The sequence below is a fragment of the Colletotrichum phormii genome (genome assembly GCF_030913505.1).
Source record: "Colletotrichum phormii strain CBS 102054 chromosome Unknown BDP81scaffold_4, whole genome shotgun sequence".
Classification (NCBI taxonomy): Eukaryota; Fungi; Ascomycota; class Sordariomycetes; order Glomerellales; family Glomerellaceae; genus Colletotrichum; species Colletotrichum phormii.
In genome coordinates, this window is record NW_026851446.1 from 815,676 (window position 1) to 832,240 (window position 16,565).

At 53.8% G+C, this 16,565-nt stretch overlaps 4 protein-coding genes across 4 annotated transcripts; 2 read left to right on the top strand and 2 right to left on the bottom strand.

The window, feature by feature from the left end:
• Nucleotides 1-206: 206 nt before the first annotated feature.
• BDP81DRAFT_390988 (misato segment II myosin-like domain-containing protein) lies at nt 207-2,088 on the bottom strand (the record flags this gene model as incomplete). The annotated part of the gene is made up of 5 exons (XM_060587488.1): nt 207-474; nt 546-1,135; nt 1,199-1,640; nt 1,738-1,937; nt 2,017-2,088. The coding sequence occupies 5 exons, from the start codon at nt 2,086-2,088 to the stop codon at nt 207-209; spliced, it is 1,572 nt and encodes a 523-aa protein (XP_060448871.1).
• A 2,114-nt stretch (nt 2,089-4,202) lies between these two features.
• On the top strand, nt 4,203-6,400 carry BDP81DRAFT_311823 (fork head domain-containing protein; the record flags this gene model as incomplete). The annotated part of the gene is made up of 4 exons (XM_060583753.1): nt 4,203-4,316; nt 4,393-5,382; nt 5,440-6,260; nt 6,319-6,400. The coding sequence occupies 4 exons, from the start codon at nt 4,203-4,205 to the stop codon at nt 6,398-6,400; spliced, it is 2,007 nt and encodes a 668-aa protein (XP_060448872.1).
• Nucleotides 6,401-6,790: 390 nt separating this feature from the next.
• BDP81DRAFT_446611 (clustered mitochondria-domain-containing protein) lies at nt 6,791-10,895 on the bottom strand (the record flags this gene model as incomplete). The annotated part of the gene is made up of 4 exons (XM_060592085.1): nt 6,791-10,537; nt 10,591-10,646; nt 10,701-10,784; nt 10,865-10,895. The coding sequence occupies 4 exons, from the start codon at nt 10,893-10,895 to the stop codon at nt 6,791-6,793; spliced, it is 3,918 nt and encodes a 1,305-aa protein (XP_060448873.1).
• A 1,013-nt stretch (nt 10,896-11,908) lies between these two features.
• BDP81DRAFT_419656 (uncharacterized protein) lies at nt 11,909-14,983 on the top strand. Its single transcript, XM_060589791.1, has one exon. The coding sequence runs from the start codon at nt 12,263-12,265 to the stop codon at nt 14,774-14,776; it is 2,514 nt and encodes an 837-aa protein (XP_060448874.1). The 5' UTR covers nt 11,909-12,262; the 3' UTR covers nt 14,777-14,983.
• The last annotated feature ends 1,582 nt before the right edge of the window (nt 14,984-16,565 follow it).

A 16,565-nucleotide genomic window follows, 5' to 3' on the forward strand; every position in this document is an offset into this window, starting at 1 on the left:
AACTTTGCCCTTGCCTTGCTCTGATATCTTGTGAATCCAAGGGCCCCTGAGTATTGGCATCTGTACCTCTGTGCCAGACCAACCTAAGTGCTGATGTAACCGAGGTGATGCGATGTGAGACCCAATATCTGAGGATTCCTCCATCCTTCAGCCGTTGGCCTGACGTACTGATTAGTCAGGATTGACTAGAGCAGTGTCAAGTTCCCTCAATCATCATCGTCATCGCTGCCACTTGACCATCCCTCTCGATACGCTTCAGCAAAGTCGGCTAGCTCATTGCTAATGTCTTCTCGGTCCTCCACACCAAGAGAGGATGCAACGGTAGTACGCAGAGCATTCAGCGCAGCAGACACTGAAGTGTCGGTAGAAAGACTGGTCTTGACGCCAAACGACTCGCTCAACGGCTTGCCGCTTCCGTCTAGGTAAATCTCGGGGAAACTGTCGAGCATGGGGAAGCCCTTATCGGTGAGATACCTGCCATCTACAGTTAGTGATCGAAGTACGGGACTTTGAGATTATAATCATTGCTGTCTTTTCTGAAATACCTTTGTGTGCTGGTCTCTACGAGCGCAGCCCTCGGCCGCTGCCTGCCATCGCCGCCCTCGCTCTCGTCTTGTTCCGAGACCTGCTGTGAACCACGTGTAGTGATTGTCTGCCCGAAAAGGTGAGGCTTGCCGCTGCTTCCGCCATTCATATTCCTTCTTCCAGGAGTGGACTTGAGTCGGAGGATGTCGAACAAGTCCGTGTCCAGCTTGGTGTTCTCGCCAGCCTCGTCCTCGCCGGAAGCTGACTCTGGTGCGCGGATGTCTTGTTTCGTTTCCGAGGCGGGATCGACGATGCTCATTTGTAGGCGGCTCATGGTCTGTCGGCCGCGTAGGTTCAACCCACTTACTAGTTCGCCGAGCGTTGCCTGCAGACCGCTGCCTGAGCTGCTTGAGTTGAGTCGGGAAGCGAGTCCTGCTGTTTCCATGGCGGTGCTCAGGAGGGCTGTGGTTTGCCATGGTGATTGCATGTCGATGCTGAGGTTGGAGCTCAACCGGGTTTGGGGGAGAGCCATGGGAACCAGCATCGAGGCGTGCTCACACATATCCTTAACCGTTCTCGCAGTGTTGGCGAGTTGGAGGCGTCTTTGGTCCTGGCGTTTTCGTTAGCAAAACTCGTGGGATAGTAAGCGCGCAAACAGATCTTTGAAACTCACGATGCGCGCAGCGGGTACAGGAGTCTGCAGTCCCCAGACCCAAATCGTCGTCTTGCCGTACTCATCGCGCAGGCGTTCTACGTAGTCAGTCGCGAAGCCTCCCCAAGCGTCGTCTATAGTTGTCACGATCTGGAGGCCTTGCATCTGATCAGACTCCTCTACAAAGGGACGGAAATCCCGGTCGACGATGTCATGTTCCTTGTCTAGAGAATCAAACAGTTCCCTCCCCAGGGACCACTTGTCAAAGGGCCTGATGGAGGAGTTGATCTCATAGTCGTAGAGCTGATTGAGAGACTTTGGGTGGTAGTAGACGCGTGAAAAGTCGGACCAGTACCGCACGTCAGAGGACGTGAGCTTCGGCGCAGGCGTGCCGCGGTCAAGACTCTGCTGGTAGGCGCTTGGCTCTACCAGAGGTTGTTTGTGTACTTGAGCAGATCCTTCCCTGAGGCCGACAATGACATGTTAGATGGCTGGTTCTAGGGTACTTTGGGAGGAAAAGCTGGCGGCTGGAGATCAAAGATGGGCGCGGGTTTACGGACCATAAGTGAGCAGGTGCCTCTTCCTGGCTTGCGTCGTACAAGGCGTTGATCTTGCGAAGCGAGCCGAAGCCGCCCTTGAGATCGTAGACGACGGTACGCGGGAGGAAGGTCTCGGAGCCATCTAGGGCCACACCCGGACGCCAGTGGACGTCGTGGTTCACCGGGGACTCGTCCTGGTCGGAATAGGTGAAGTAGGATTCCTGGGCAACAGGGTCAGCGTGTGTGTGTCGTATTAAGACGCATGGGATTCGTCGGTGCTAAAGTTATATATCTGAATACCTGTGTGTTCCAGAAATGAGTTGCTGCATAGTTGCTCAACTGGCCTAGCTGGAGAGTGATGATTTCGTGCATCTTGTCTTTGTCCCGACTTGGCTTGGATTACTACCCGACGAGAAGGCTATGTCAGGCTGCACCAATCATGGAAGGTCCGGCAAAGTGAGCCGGGGGTTTACTGCGGATGGATCCCGGAACTGGTAGGGAACGGAACGGGAACTTGGACTTTGCAATCTCATGGCCAGGTCCATTTGGGCCGTTAAAGTGCGTCAAGTGAACCCGGGTAGTGGGGTAGGTCTTGGGCGTGGGCCGGGCTTAGGGCGACCGGCGACGGCATCCGACCCCATCAGGGAACGGACGCTGCTGTACCGTCCCGTCTTCAATCTATCAGTGCACCTCGTCTGGCCGCACCTGTTTACCACTGACCACAGTTCAGGAGCGAGATTTTCCACATCACGATGAGGTAAGCAACTTAGGTATCCGTAGATGCTCATGGGCAGGTAGGTGATTCATGATCGGCTTGTGAATGGACTAATGGTTTTCTCATCAAGGGCGAAACCATGTTGGTCCTTATTGAAAACAAGGGAGCGTTAGCAGAAACTGAGCTGGCGCACCACCAGCAGGCATCTAGGATAGGAAAGCTGGCTGGCACGCGTCCGAGTTGTCTCACAGCACGGAGGTTTTTAGATTCCAGCACAAGGAGAAATACGAAAATGGGAGCAGACAGTCTCTTCCCCCTTGAGTGGGGGCCAATCGGGGTTCCCATTTCGAGGTCATACACAAGTCATCAGGCCGAGTTTGAGTCAACCTCGGCGAGCGAGATGCGCCGCTGCACCAAGGCAAGGAATGAGGCGCCTTAGTATGGTGTTGGACCGGCCAAGGCCCATTCAGACATATTAGCAAGGGGTAGGTAGAAGCAGTTGGGCTGGTCCAAAACCCCCCAATATCGACTGGTGTTCAGAGCTTTGGCTTTAGGACATGGCAGGGCGGACGGTTTATTGTTAATTGGACCTTTGGAGGTATCCGTACTCCGTATTGACTTTAATACCTTATGTAAGTGGAGGTCATTACGTCAGATGGAGGTGGCTCTGGGCACATGAAGGTCCCTGACCTGCGTACGGGATGGAATCCAGTTCGTAGGTAGGTTGCTGAAAATGAGGTGTGTGAGAGCTGAAGGGGACAGTGGAGGGCTCAAAGAAAATGCTTGGGAAGGTTCACCTGAGCTCAGGGCAGCCAGATTCTCGGTGCGTCGTACTGTTCAGTGAACTTCAATGACACTGTACGCGTGAAGTGGTAGCCCGACCAGCAGGATAACCTGAAAACATGGAAAATGGGAGGGCAGATGGGGGGGAAAGAGGTGCGCTGTGGAGCAAAGAGCACGGGCCGATCAGCAAAGATACCTACCTACCTTACGGAGTACGTGCTAGGAGACGGGCTGGGGCCGCGCCCCCCTCCTTATGCCCCCCCCTCTCACCCCCCCTTCCATTCAACTGAGGTGCTCTACCATAGGCCCCGTACAGTGCAGTGTTACCAATTAACGCCTCCCCCTTCTCCCAAAAAAGCGACGCGTTTACCAGAATTTCGCGACCGACACCTTCTCAAACCCTTGCACATCCAACTGTGGCTTTCACACAACTTCAGCTCCCACCACTCGGGTTATCTTCCTTTCATTATCTTATACCTTCCAGTACGGAAGACCTACCACTCTCCTACCTTCAGTGGCGTCACTGGAACGGACATCACAACAATAGCAGTCGCTTCTCTACAAGCAACGTTCCTAGTTGCCTTGTTCTACCATACATCCCGAGAGCGTGTCGCAAGCGCGGCTCAACACCACCGCCCGCCCACCTTTACCAACCTCGCGACGTCTACTACCATTTCTCCTTCCACATAGGAGCGCCAAATTTTTACTACAGTCACCTTACCCCCGTCTCACATTGTCGCAGAAATTATATAGACACCATACCTCTTTGTGGCACTTGCCTGCACCGGACTTGAGAACCAGCCCATCCAGCCCTTCACCCTTCACGACTTGACGAGACACGACTTTCCCGTTCCTTCATTCCTTACACGTCTGAGACCAACTACTTCAATCAACCGCCCGCCATTGTTTATACCTTCCCGCGCTCCGCCTTCCGTCCTGTTCTGGCCCTTTTCGCACAGAGGTGCCGCATGCTCGAGGCTCCTCCACCATGCCCGCCTCAGCAAAGCGCTCTCAGCGCACTCGTCGCGACACTCGCCGCGATACCTCCCCCGCAAGATTAGAAGACAGCTCCCCAACTCGGCCAGCAAAGCGCAGAAAGAAGGTAATTTGATTCATCCCTCACTCTGACACTCCGGCCCTTTGATTATCGATGACTGACGAAACGTCGCTTCGACCAGGTCGATGACCCTCCGCCTACCGAGCCCGCCGACGATGACGAATCCAACCTCACTGCCGACCAGTCGGCTCAGCCTGTTAGCGACGATGATCAGCTGCTCGCGCAAGTAGTTCAGCACTTTCAAATTCCCAAGGAGGGCGCGCCCCAAGCCAGCAAGGATCATGCGAACTCGATACACGAAGCCAATGGCAGCGGTGTTCAGGCCTACGCCAAGATCGCGGCCCAGGACTGGACTTTCTACATCACAAAACTGATCGTCAATATTGGACGCCCATCCGAGGGCGTCACCGAGGACGACGAAGACTTCATTCACATCGATCTCGGCCCGAGCAAGATGATCTCTCGACAGCACGCCCGTATTTACTTCAGCTCCAAGGAAGAAATCTGGTTCCTTGAGGTCAAGGGAAGAAATGGTGTCAAGGTTAACAATGTCCCCATGAAGCAAAAGAGTCTGAGGCGTCTAGAGGGTGGTGAGGTTTTAGAAGCCGGTGGCACGGAGATGATCTTCGTTCTTCCAACCGAAATCAGCCCCTTACACATCGATCCTCTCTACCTCAAGAGGGCTGGATTATCGCGTCAACAGATGACGAGTCCTCAACCGAGAATGGATCTGCCGGATGAGCCATCGTCAGCCCTAGGCTCGACCATTAGAAGTTCTCGTGGCTCCCAATTTCGCCAACCGATTGCGCCGGCTCCGGCAGACTACAAGCGGCCCGGAACCCCTCCTTCTGCCATCCGCGGCAAGCCTACGCCGTCGCAACACAAGTCACCACACTACTCAAGCTCAGGCACTCTGCTAATGAACCCCACCAACGACATTGATCTCAGCCTTGACGAGAACAAACACATCAAGCCTCAGTACAGCTATGCGCAAATGATCACCCAGGCAATCATCAATACGCCCGAAAGGAAGCTGAATCTCAATGGTATCTACAACTTCATCATGAACAACTATGCATATTATAAACACCAGCAGGCTGCTGGTTGGCAAGTAAGGCTCAATGCTACCAGATCCCCCTCTTAACTCACTCTTACTAATGGTTCAAAGAATTCGATTCGCCACAATTTGTCGTTGAATAAGGCCTTTGACAAGGTTGCCAGGTCGACAGACGAGCCTGGGAAGGGCATGAAATGGCAGATTGTCCCAGAGGCCCGGGAAGAGATGACCCGAAGCGCATATAAGGGCGGGAGAGGCGGCCACAGAGGCTCTTCCGCGCCATCATCACCCAACAACCAGCTCAACTACATTACACATGGACCGAGGGACGTGAATGCCAGAGAGCCGGCGTCGGCGCGGAAGAGGAAGGTATCCGTAACAGGATCACCTCCGAGCTCCTCATTAGCCGCCGTGCAATCGACTCCAGATCGCAGCACACGCCGCCTTGCCCCTCCGAGCACTGCGATGACCATTGATGGCAGCCCTCTACCGAGGCCGCGAAAGGGCGGTACATCTGCATCCAACAGCTTTCCCTCCACCAGCTACCACGATCAATCACCCACACTCACCTCATCCTACCTACCAGACGAGGGCGCGTCTTTCGTTACGCCGGCCCCTCACCGTGTTCATCCCCGACTGGCGCCGCCAAGCACCGCACAGCGGCCCAGCCAGCACATGCCGACCAGTTCACCAGCGCCCTTCTGGAAATATGCAGATATCGGCAGCACCCCTTTGAAGCCTGCTGCTCATTTCGACATGAGTCCATCTAAGCCGTCTTTGGGCGGCATACCGCAAAGTAGCAGTCCACCTCCTGCGAAGTCACCAAATCTTAGCCCTACAAGGTCACAACACAAGGAATCATCACGGGAGGCGCCGAGTGAGCCGTCGAACCCACCCGAAATTGAAGAAGACCAAGGTTTCGATTTAGCAAAGTGAGTATTTTTCAACGCAATCCTACACACTTGTTTACTTGACTGACATTCAATCTAGGGGGTTCCAAAGTATTGGGTCATATCACGCACCTGTTGGCCGGGGATTGTCAGTAGCTAGCGCCATGAACGGCCACTCTTGAGGCAATGATGAGCCGCTTTTGGCAGGACAATAAAGCCAACGCCTCCTCCTCAACCTGATGTGCTACAGTGAATGTGCAAATCAAGAGCATACGTGAGAGTGAAGATAGTTTAATTCTGAAGGGCTCCACCCGCTCATGCCACCATTCCTACGTGATACTTATATATATTTATATACGTCGTAGTATCCACAGATGCACCGACCAATGCTTTTCCTACTCCCGTCCGAATGTTTACAAGTACAGATGCCTGCCTAGGCGCCATCGCCATCCATTCAAACATTCAAAGATTCAAATATTCAAAGATTCAAAGATTCAAACGCGAGTGCCTGGTCCGTTACAGCCAAAGAGAAACCGCTGGCCCGATCATTCATAGTTTGAAGCTTGGAGACTTTACTTCGAAGACTTGCCCCTCCTCTTAGGGTTGCCTCGGCTAGGTCTTCCCTTGGAAGGCTTGCTTTGGTCAGTACCCTCGATGAACTTGATCAGCTCATCGATACTGCGCGAGTCCATGCCTGAGGGGTTACCCAACGGCGAGCTGCTGCTAGGTCCAGCGGACACGCTGGGGGCAGTAGCGGAAGCCTGGTAGGGCGCACCCTTGGGTGTGAAGCGGATGCCTGCGCGCAAACGACGGGCCTGCGCGTCCTTCTGGTGCTTGGCAATGGACACGGCGTTCTGCGTCAGCTGCTCGAGCCAGCTCTCGGCCTCCTTGGTGTTCTTATCCTCGGGTCCGAGCTCGCCAAGGAAGATGTTGTAGGACTCGCGCATGCGGCTGACGGCTCCCTTAGAGTCTTGGTCAAGGGCCAGAGCCTGGGCAAGCTGGAAAAGGAGAGTGGCGGCGTTGATAGAGTTCTTGCCGAAGACGCTCTCGCAGATGCGGAGGGACTCTTCGAACCACAGACGGGACTCGTGGTACGCCTTGAGGTGCTGGAGCATAACGGCGCCGTTGTTGATGGTTGTGATGGAGTCGGGGTGGTCGGCGCCATAGATGATCTTCCACAGCTTCAGCGCGTGCTTGGCGTAGATGAGCGCACCGTTGCTGTCGCCAGCTTGGTGGAGGAACAAGCTCAGGTTGAGGTAGTTGAGCAGGGTCTCGGCAGAGTCGACACCAACAGTCCTCTCGGAGACGACGATGGCCTTCTTGGCGAGCTCGACGGCCGCTTCTTTCTCATCCAGCTGGTAGTACAGCATAGACAGGGTGTTGTAGACGCGGGCGACTTCGGGGTGAAGGATGCCGTAAATCTGTTCATGCAGAGACAAGGACTCGAGAAGGAGCTCCTGGCCAAGCTTGCGCTGGTTCTGCATGATGGAGATGCGACCAGCCTCCAAGGCCTCCTCTGCAAGAGTGCTGCGAGGACATGAGTGCTTCACGATAGGCACAACGTTGACGATATCGTCTGCTGTGAATGTGGTGTTGGGAGGAGGAGCCGGGGCTGCTGGAGTCGCCTCCTTCGTCGCCGCCTTCTTGTTCTTCTTCTTCTTGTTTCCCTCGCCGTTTGTCTGTCCATTGGTCGCAGGGGTACCGTTGGTCGCAGGAGCCTGCTCAACCGGCTTGTCTGTGAAGTTGTACTCCTTTGCTTGCAGCTGGAAACCCAGCTTGAGAGAGATCTCACGAAGCACCTGCAGAGGCTTAAGGTTGGTGTAGAAGTCGGAATCGAGCTTGTACCGGAATCTCTTCAACGTCTCCTGGGAAATGCTTTCGCGGAGAGACTCCGGGGTGACCTTCTCAAAGGACAGATCAGCATCAGAGTACAGCGACTTCAGGAAAGCGTCGGACTCGGCTGCCGGTTTAGGGCTCAGCTTGTAACCCAAGAGGCAGTTGAGAAGGTGAGAGATGCAGGCTGATGAGAAAGGAGCCGGCAAGTGTCTGAGGTAGTTTGAGGCGACATGCTTGAAGGAACGGGCGACCATGTCCTGGACGCAAATATCCTTCAGGCACTGCAGGCGAGGCTCGGAGGCGAGCTGTGCCACCTTTCCAGTGTACCTGATGTTGATACCTCTCTTGTGCAAGAGACGACCCAGGGACTGGCCATCCATGGGGAAGCTGATGTCGCAATCGGTGAGCTCACGGACGAGGTCAGGAATGACCTGGTCGCGAAGGTACTTAGATGCAAGGCGAACATCCTCCTCGTCCTTCTTCATCTCCTCCTTCTCAGCATCGGTCTGGGGGACCTGGCCGCTGAAGACGTCGGGGTTGAGCGAGAATGCGAACTTGGAGAGGTCGATGTGATCTTTCGAATCCTTCGACTCCTTCGGTGCCTCTGCCTCCTTTGTCTTGGACTTCTCCGCCTTGATCTCCTTCTTGTTGGCATCCGACTCTTTGTCGCTCTCGCTTTCACTGTCGCTCTCACTCTCACTCTCCTCGCTGTCGTCACTTTCGTCACTGTCATCACTGTCTTCTTCCTTCGCAGAGGCATCCTTGCTCTTCTTGGGCTCGGCCGGGGTTTCGTCAGTCGCGCCCTTGGTATTCTGCCCACGGCGTGCCAGCTCCTCGTCAACCCAAGCCTTCATCTTCTTCCTCCCATACGAGTCAATCAGCTCCGGGCGAAGGACGGCCATACGGTGGGGGTACTCGACATCGCCCTCCTCCTCGAGCCAGTCAATATCCAGAGGCGTCACACGGTACAGGTCGAGGACATATTTGCGTCCGTCGGTTCCCAGCAAGCCCTTGGTTTCCACACTGGCCTCAAGATCGAACCGCTTGCCATCCTTGTCCCAGACAGCGTGCTTCTTGACCTTGATAGCCTGAGACAGCTTGGAGAAAACGTCAGCAAATCGCTCGTCCGCGGCAACGTTCTCCTTGCCATCCACGGCACCATAGTCGATCTGGTTTTCACCAGGCTCCCTCTGCTTGAAGATACCCGGGACAATGCTTTGACCAACAATGCGCTTGCCGAGGTAGTCAATAACGACCGTGGCAGGAGTAAAGAGACCATCAATGTCAAGCTGGTTCACTAGTCTGACTCCCGCAACGTCCTTGCCAGTAGCAACACGAGCTGCCTCATCGCCTCCCTCGGAAGTGAAGGTCTTCACGCCATCAGCACCAAAAGAGAAGAAGATGTTGTTGTAAACGAAAATCTGGGCATCTTTGCATTCCGTGGGGTTCAGCGGAGGGATCTCGCCACGGGCGACGAGCACAGCACCGCGAGTAGCCGCGTCGTTGTAGTCGGCGAAGAGCTTAGACATGAGACGCTCACGGAAGACTCGGTCCTGCACGGTTTCACTGGGAAGCTCTCTTGCGGATTGGAACTCCTCGTTCCAGTCCCTCAGCGTGTCGGTGTTGTCGGCGCCCGCAATGAGATACGTCTCCTGGGAACGTGTCCAGTCAGGGGTGTGAGCGGAGAGGGGAGAGTTGGCTGACGGCACGATCCATGGCGCAGAGGGTATCGCGTTGGTGATTTGGAAGGTCGCCAGAGGGTCCTTGCGGTTGTTGAACTCCTGTAGCTTGAGGAAAGACGCCGAGAAGGACGGCGAAATGTCGTCGAGGAGCCCGAGAAGGGAGTGGTTGGAAGCGGCCTTGGGTGCTGGGCGAGGGAAAGGATCGAACTTGGCATTGGAAGACTTGTTGATGAAGAAACCCCCGACGTGGGCTGTGATCTGATGTTGCTCACCCTCGTTAGTAGTAGCAAGCAGGTACAAAAGGTGTCCCTTTTGCTTCAGGTGGGGAGGAGGCGGATTCCACGGTGAAAGAGTTATGGTCTTGACCGTCTTGGGCGCCTCTTCCTCCTCGACAGGAGGCAGCAAAGTCGAAATGGGAACCGGGGTCCCAAAGCTATAGTCCTCCTTTGTCTCCTTGGCAGCCTCTGTCTGCTCTCCGTTGGTCTGTTCTTCGGATGGCGGCAGGACACTGTCAAGCAGAGAAAGACCGGGAAGAATACCCTGGACGGCGTCGGTGCGGTCTCCGGCGGCACCAATAAGCTCTCTGATTCTCACGAGGTGTATACGGGCCTCCTTCTCGGTGTATGGGTCTTCAACCAATGTGACCTCAGGGCTCTCGACCAGGCCTTCGATCTCGGATATCGGGAGGAAGTCATTGATACGTTGGCCGTGGTGCTCGAGGTGGAAGCAAGTGTACTGGAACGCCACAGGGAGGTCGATGATGGACTGTCGAACTTCGTGAACCTGCTCTTGTGGGGACACCTGCATAGAACTGGTCAGTGGACGTATTCGCGAGTGGACTAAGCACAGCTAACCGTGATTTGCATCTGACGGGGCTCTTTGGGAAGCTTGATCGTAAGGGTGACCAAGGCTATTATGCATCAGCATTAGATATCCCAATTCCATGGAAGCTTGCATTACTCACCGTCTAGGCCCTGCTCGATCTCGCCCTCAGCCTGGAGTTCGGTCTCCGCCTCAACGGGGGGCGCTAGCTCCTTCTCGGCATTTTCTGAAAAGACTCAACGTTTAGCTTGGAACTGTTCCAGTGTTGCAATGCGTATATTGGTTTTGCTCGTGGGTATTTTGTACCTTTGCCTTTGGGTTGGTCGGATGGGGACATTGGTACTCGATTTAAGCGAAAAACCAACGGGGAACTGGAGTTTTGATTCCCGATATAGTCTTGACGGAGAAGAGAATCCTGGGAGGGGATAGATATGTAATCGAAGCTTCGAAGCGGAGAGGGTTGGGAAGAATTGAGCAATCGCACAAATCAATGCAGATACGCAATTAATATAGGGTAGAACGGTGTAAGTAGCGGTCTGTGGAATATGGATGCGCAGCTCCGAAGTGACGGGTGGCAGAAGGGAATAATCGGCCTGAGAGAGAGAATATGAGGGTTCCAACTCAATGGCCAGTTGCGGATCGAAAGGGGGGTGGTAGAGGAAAGGTGAGAGGGTAGAGTGCCTTTTGGGAACGATCGGGGAAAAAAATTCACGGCAGAAAAAAAGTCGCGTTGTCATTCATCAATTGACGGCAATGCACCGGCCCGGCAAAGCTGGAGCTGTCGGTTTTTTCGGGCCCACTCCGCTTGGGGGAGCTCTGTCAGTCGTCGTCGGTTCTCCCTAAGCTGCCCCGGAAGGTAACGAGCCCTGACAGAGCCTCCCGTAGCGAGGTCCCGGTCCTCACTAAAAGTCACCACCAAATAGTAAGGTGAGGTACGGATCTTTCTGCGCCTCCTATCCCTGTCAAGAGCCATATACTCTATAATGCTTATCCAAGTGTAACATACTCACAGCATCTATCTGTATTGATTACTACACACTTTTGAAGATATATGTCGAGATCTCAGTTTCTATGATTACCTTCACCGGGCATGGTGGGGACGACCAGAATTACAAGATGCTTCCCTTCAGCCGTTTTTACGTAAGGCACTCTGGGGCTCCAGGTTTCTCAAGCTGGGGTGGGTCAGACACGTGACCATTCTATTAGCGCTGCACTACGCAATTTTATCCCTTTTGGCGACTACACTTAGATACCCTTGTCAATGTACACACCATACCCGATTAGGGAGTTTGTAAACATTCTTTGTGATGGGAAATATCCCATCCCGGCTTCACTCACCACCCTGCTCAGTATGCCTTAAGCTGAGTCCCCGACTTCAGCACACTGCACACTTATTCAATTTTGCTTGACTCCGTGGCTATCTTTACTTCGCACTCACATTATTGAGCTTTCAAGCATTTGCTTACCACTCGGCTTCCTCTTATACTACTCATTGAGTGGCTTCAGTCTTGGGTAAGGTAGTCTCCGTCACCAATTGACATCGACACTGGTCAAGCAACGCAGCAGAGTCGATTCGCTGTCCACCAACAACATAAATCAACAATATCTTATACGCCATAACATCTCTTGTCCAATATTTCAAAACCACCACTATCGACTACAGAGTATTGGGCTTGGCGCAAGTGGGGGGACTGGTGAAGAGAGATGGCGAGGGCTAGCGACGAGACTCGGAGAGGCGAGAACCGGGCAGAAAGAGATGGTGCCCGACCTCCCAGTCACTCAGGTCTATCTTGGACTTCTTCGAGATGTCGAAGACTCTTACGTCCTCTTCAGTCGCGGATTGCTTTACTGCGGAAGATCGTGATAGCTGAGAAAGCTGCTTGCGGACAACAGAGTGAACCTGGGGATAAAGCCCTCAACAATGCGCTGGATCGCCAAACGGCCAAAAACCCGAAACTGGTGGACGATTCGAACCCTTCCAGGACGCAGCGACAGCGCCCGCGCCGTACATATTCCAGGAAGTTGGCTGACTTCTTGGAAGACGACAACAACATGTCATCAAAGCCTACCATCCCATCCAAGAGCCATCTTCGTCAGAGACCGAAACCTTCTTCTTCAGGAATGCCTAGCGTCTCAACACCAATTCTTCGCAAAGTCAGACGCCATATCACAACATCACCGAGTATGGGTCTAGCAGAGTGCCTGGAGACAGAAAGCAGTTGTATGCGCCCCAAGACTGCGAGGCGTGGGCCTCTGGATAGTTCCATGTCCAAGTTAACGCGCCTCAGAGGCACATTATCGCCGGGGAGGTATCAGCTTTACGAGGGTATACTACATGACCTGGACACTCTGCTACGCTCGACAATACTCAACCATCCTACCATCGGCAAGAAGTCGTTGTTATCGATGTGTCTCAACAGAGTGCCTCAGTGCGCGACGGAGATTGAGAACTGGGAGAAGTCCCAGACCGCGAATAACGGCCCGGTTTCCTCAATCAAGCGGATGGCCTATTCTTTACGAGTATACGATGAGCTACAGACCCTTGGAGGCACCGACAATGGCTGGAGTCATCTGCGCACACTTCTTCGGGCACATGCTGTCCATCTTCTGAAAGGAGTCATTGGGGAAGGTCTGCTAGATGTCTCATTTGTTCGCATCTTGATCGACCATTGCAAGGCTATGGAATTCCTCCATGAAACAGCAGACCTCACGGACGCGTTGCTTTGCTTCCTCTACAGCGAACCCCCAGAACCAAGAGAGACATCCAAAGTGAACAGGCAAAGCCAGCTACCAGCCTATTTGTTAGACCTTGCAGACGATCCGATTGTGGAATCTCACTTGCTCGAAATATTTCCATTATTGTTGCTTCATAAACGGTTCCCCGTCGACATGGTCTCAGGGAGAGGCTTTGGGGGTTTATGGAGTATAGCAGCTTCCGCAGTACTCGAAAATAGAGCACGCCCTTCTGCAACCGAGTTTGCATCCACCGGACTTGCAATACTGTGTATGAACGCCTACCCAAGACGTCAAAGGCGTTCCTCGGGGCTCACGACGGAATCAAAATCTGCCAAGCTCACTTTGATGAGTGTACTTGGTGCATTGTCAGCCATGGCTATGATTTCGCAGGACTTTGGAAGTACTGCACCCAGTATCAGTGCGAGTCACAGAAGTCGAACCCAGAGGGTAGTAGTTCACATCCTTCATCAAGCACTGCGACTGGTGAGAAGTCGCGTCGGTAGTAAGGAAGCCGCATATCCCCTTTTACTGGCATTGTTCCTATCATCATCCCCCAAAGCGGCGCATGATGCCACGCGGGTCAGACTGAAGGCGGCGATCGACGGCTTCGGACACGCTCTGAGCATGGGAAGAGCCTCAAACACGGGCAACAACGACAGCCAGCTTCTCGATACCACGGTCGACATCACCTGCTCGATTGCTCACTGTTGTGGCAGAGCCACCGGCCAGCCATCCAACTCGTACTTTGCCAAACTCTGCGAACTCATCGATACGCTTGATGAGCCAGGTTTTGCATGCTTGAGAAGCAATGGTGCCTTTGTTCTGGCCCAAAAGACGGACGACTTACGCGATCTGGTATTTGCAGAGACGTTGAAGGAAGACCTGGCCGAGAAAGACGGCATGGTCGTAGCCAATGGCAACTTTTCAGGGTTTCGGTGGGAAGAAGGCATCAGCGAATGGATTGCAACCAGCCCATTGGCAAGAAGGCAAGAACACTTCACTCGAGGAGCTCTACCTAGGCGCCGAAGCGGAAGACATAGCAATGGCAAAGACGACGTCCGGGTTCTCGCGGATCGATCGGAGCCGGATCCGACGACGGAAGGAGCCGACAAAACCGGACCTCTAATAACAGCAAGCCCCGGACCGACGGGTGAGTCAATTGGTGACCAAGTGGGCCGGCGACTGGCGGGGAAAAGGAAGAGAGCAAAGAGCGAGGATCATGGCAGCCGCAAGAGAGACTCGGGCGCTGGAATCGATGGAATTGACGGACTTGACGAGCTTGGCATGGGCCCAGAGAACTGGCCACGAGTTCTGGGCAAGTCCCGATTGGGAAGCCATGTTGCAGGAGCCATGAAACGGGACGGGTGCCGGCGGGCTATCCGGAGCAGCGAGACATGGTCTCGCAAGGTTTTGGCGGACTTGGGCGTGCAGGCCACCCTTAATGACTGCGGTTTCAACGACGAGGATGAGCTGGGAATTTAATGACGACTGCGGCATGTAGATTGGATTGGCCATGTCAGTCCAGCCCATTGGGCATGGATATGTCAGTAGATTTTTTTGTGCGAGTCAACAGGATGCAAAATAGCCATCAGCTGCGTTTCAGATCCTTGCCAATGTGTGGAGGTACGACTGGGAACATGGCATAGGGTTGTCGCCAATGTGGACCTCACCGTTCTTTTTCTTCTGTCGCCTTCGTCTCCAATCAATCGTCTCTTGAGTTGCTTATCCGACGTTCTCGTAATGGTGCGGCAGGCCCGTGGCAGCGTGAGCAAGACATCTTGACTTTCCAGAGTGATTGGCTGTAGACGCATCTGTATAAGCCCTTTGAGACGGAGGACTTCTGACTCGGGACTCCAGGAGCTGGCAGGTAGTACAGAAGCAGTCACAGTGAGATCTGAAGGTGAGGTCCAACGGCGACTGACGGAAGAACGTTTGTCGAAATCGGACGGTTTGGGTTGTTCACAACTTCAGACAAAGTACCTGTAGCAGACGTGATGCGCTTCCTGTCAGGGCGATATGTTTTGGTTATGCGCTGGCATCACGGCGAATAAACGGGCCATTTGAGCAATTGATGACCATCAGAAACACCAGGAAACGGCCGTAGATCATTGAGGCCAACGGCGGGCACTGGGGCCCATTCAGTGGATCATGATAACCTTGCTGGAGGCTTTGAATAGGGCAGTATTCTGTACCGCGTGAGTTACTGAAATGCGTACTAGATAACCAACCGTACAAGCATGCTGTCAATGACATTGTGTCGCGTGCTCGTACAAAAATTGCAGGGACCTACGGGCCTGCTTGGTCCCTCTAGCGGTTTCCCGGGAACCTAGCATGAGAGCTTGAGATAGCTTGTTCAGTCTTTGAGTAGTAGATGATAGATGGCGGTTAGGAGACCTCAAAGCTGAGGCATGGCAAGCTGATGGTATGCTCACTCTCAGGGATACAGAGCGAGAGCCTGCAAAGGGAGGCAGCGATTTACTAGGCCACAATTCGAGACAGGAGACTCATACGACTCTGCACTTGATGATTCGCAACATATTACGCACACCACAGCTCGCATGCTTCGTTGTGACGATGGCATGAAACTTCCATGTTTTCTCGATGGTGAGCACGTTTGGAACCAGGGATCGGTCGTGATAAGGCGGCAAGAAGGATGGGTGGGCAGACGACCTGTTCGCCAGTGTTGCGTTGATAGAATGGACTTGTTCAGATCTCTAGAGTCTATCACCGCACTCGTCTCAGAATGCGATCCAATGACGACGGCGGCATGGCCGTGACAAACGGCGATATGTATTCGCAGACCGACCGACTGAGGCTGGGGCGTTTCTTCTTTCGCTGTGTCGTCTGAGTCAAGGCCCGCGCGGGCGAGGACCGAGGAGGTGACTTATCCCATGTTCATCGATCATGCAAAATTCAGAGATTTTACCCGACTGAAACGCCGTCATCCCAAGAGCCTATGGCGAGAGGACTCTGGCGTATCGTGTCTACGCGCATTGCCAGGGGTGCACACCAGCAGAGAGATTATGGCAAACACTTATTGTCGCCGGTCAGATTCCGAGCAGTGTCACACTAGAAACCGACCTGGCGGCTGGAGTTAAGCAGCGAGACCTTTTCGCTCTCTGCGGCTCAATGTCGATATTTTGGCAGCCCAGCAGCGCGCATTCGACTTACAAAGAACGATTGACGGCGGCAGGTTTCGTTGTGTAGCTAACCTAGGTACGTTCCTTTAAATTTCCCCGGGATTCGTGGGCACTGAAACCTCGGAGCTGAG

Coding starts and splice junctions, on each gene's coding strand:
- BDP81DRAFT_419656 (XM_060589791.1), top strand. CDS start 12,263: ATGGCGAGGGCTAGCGACGAGACTCGGAGAGGCGAGAACCGGGCAGAA.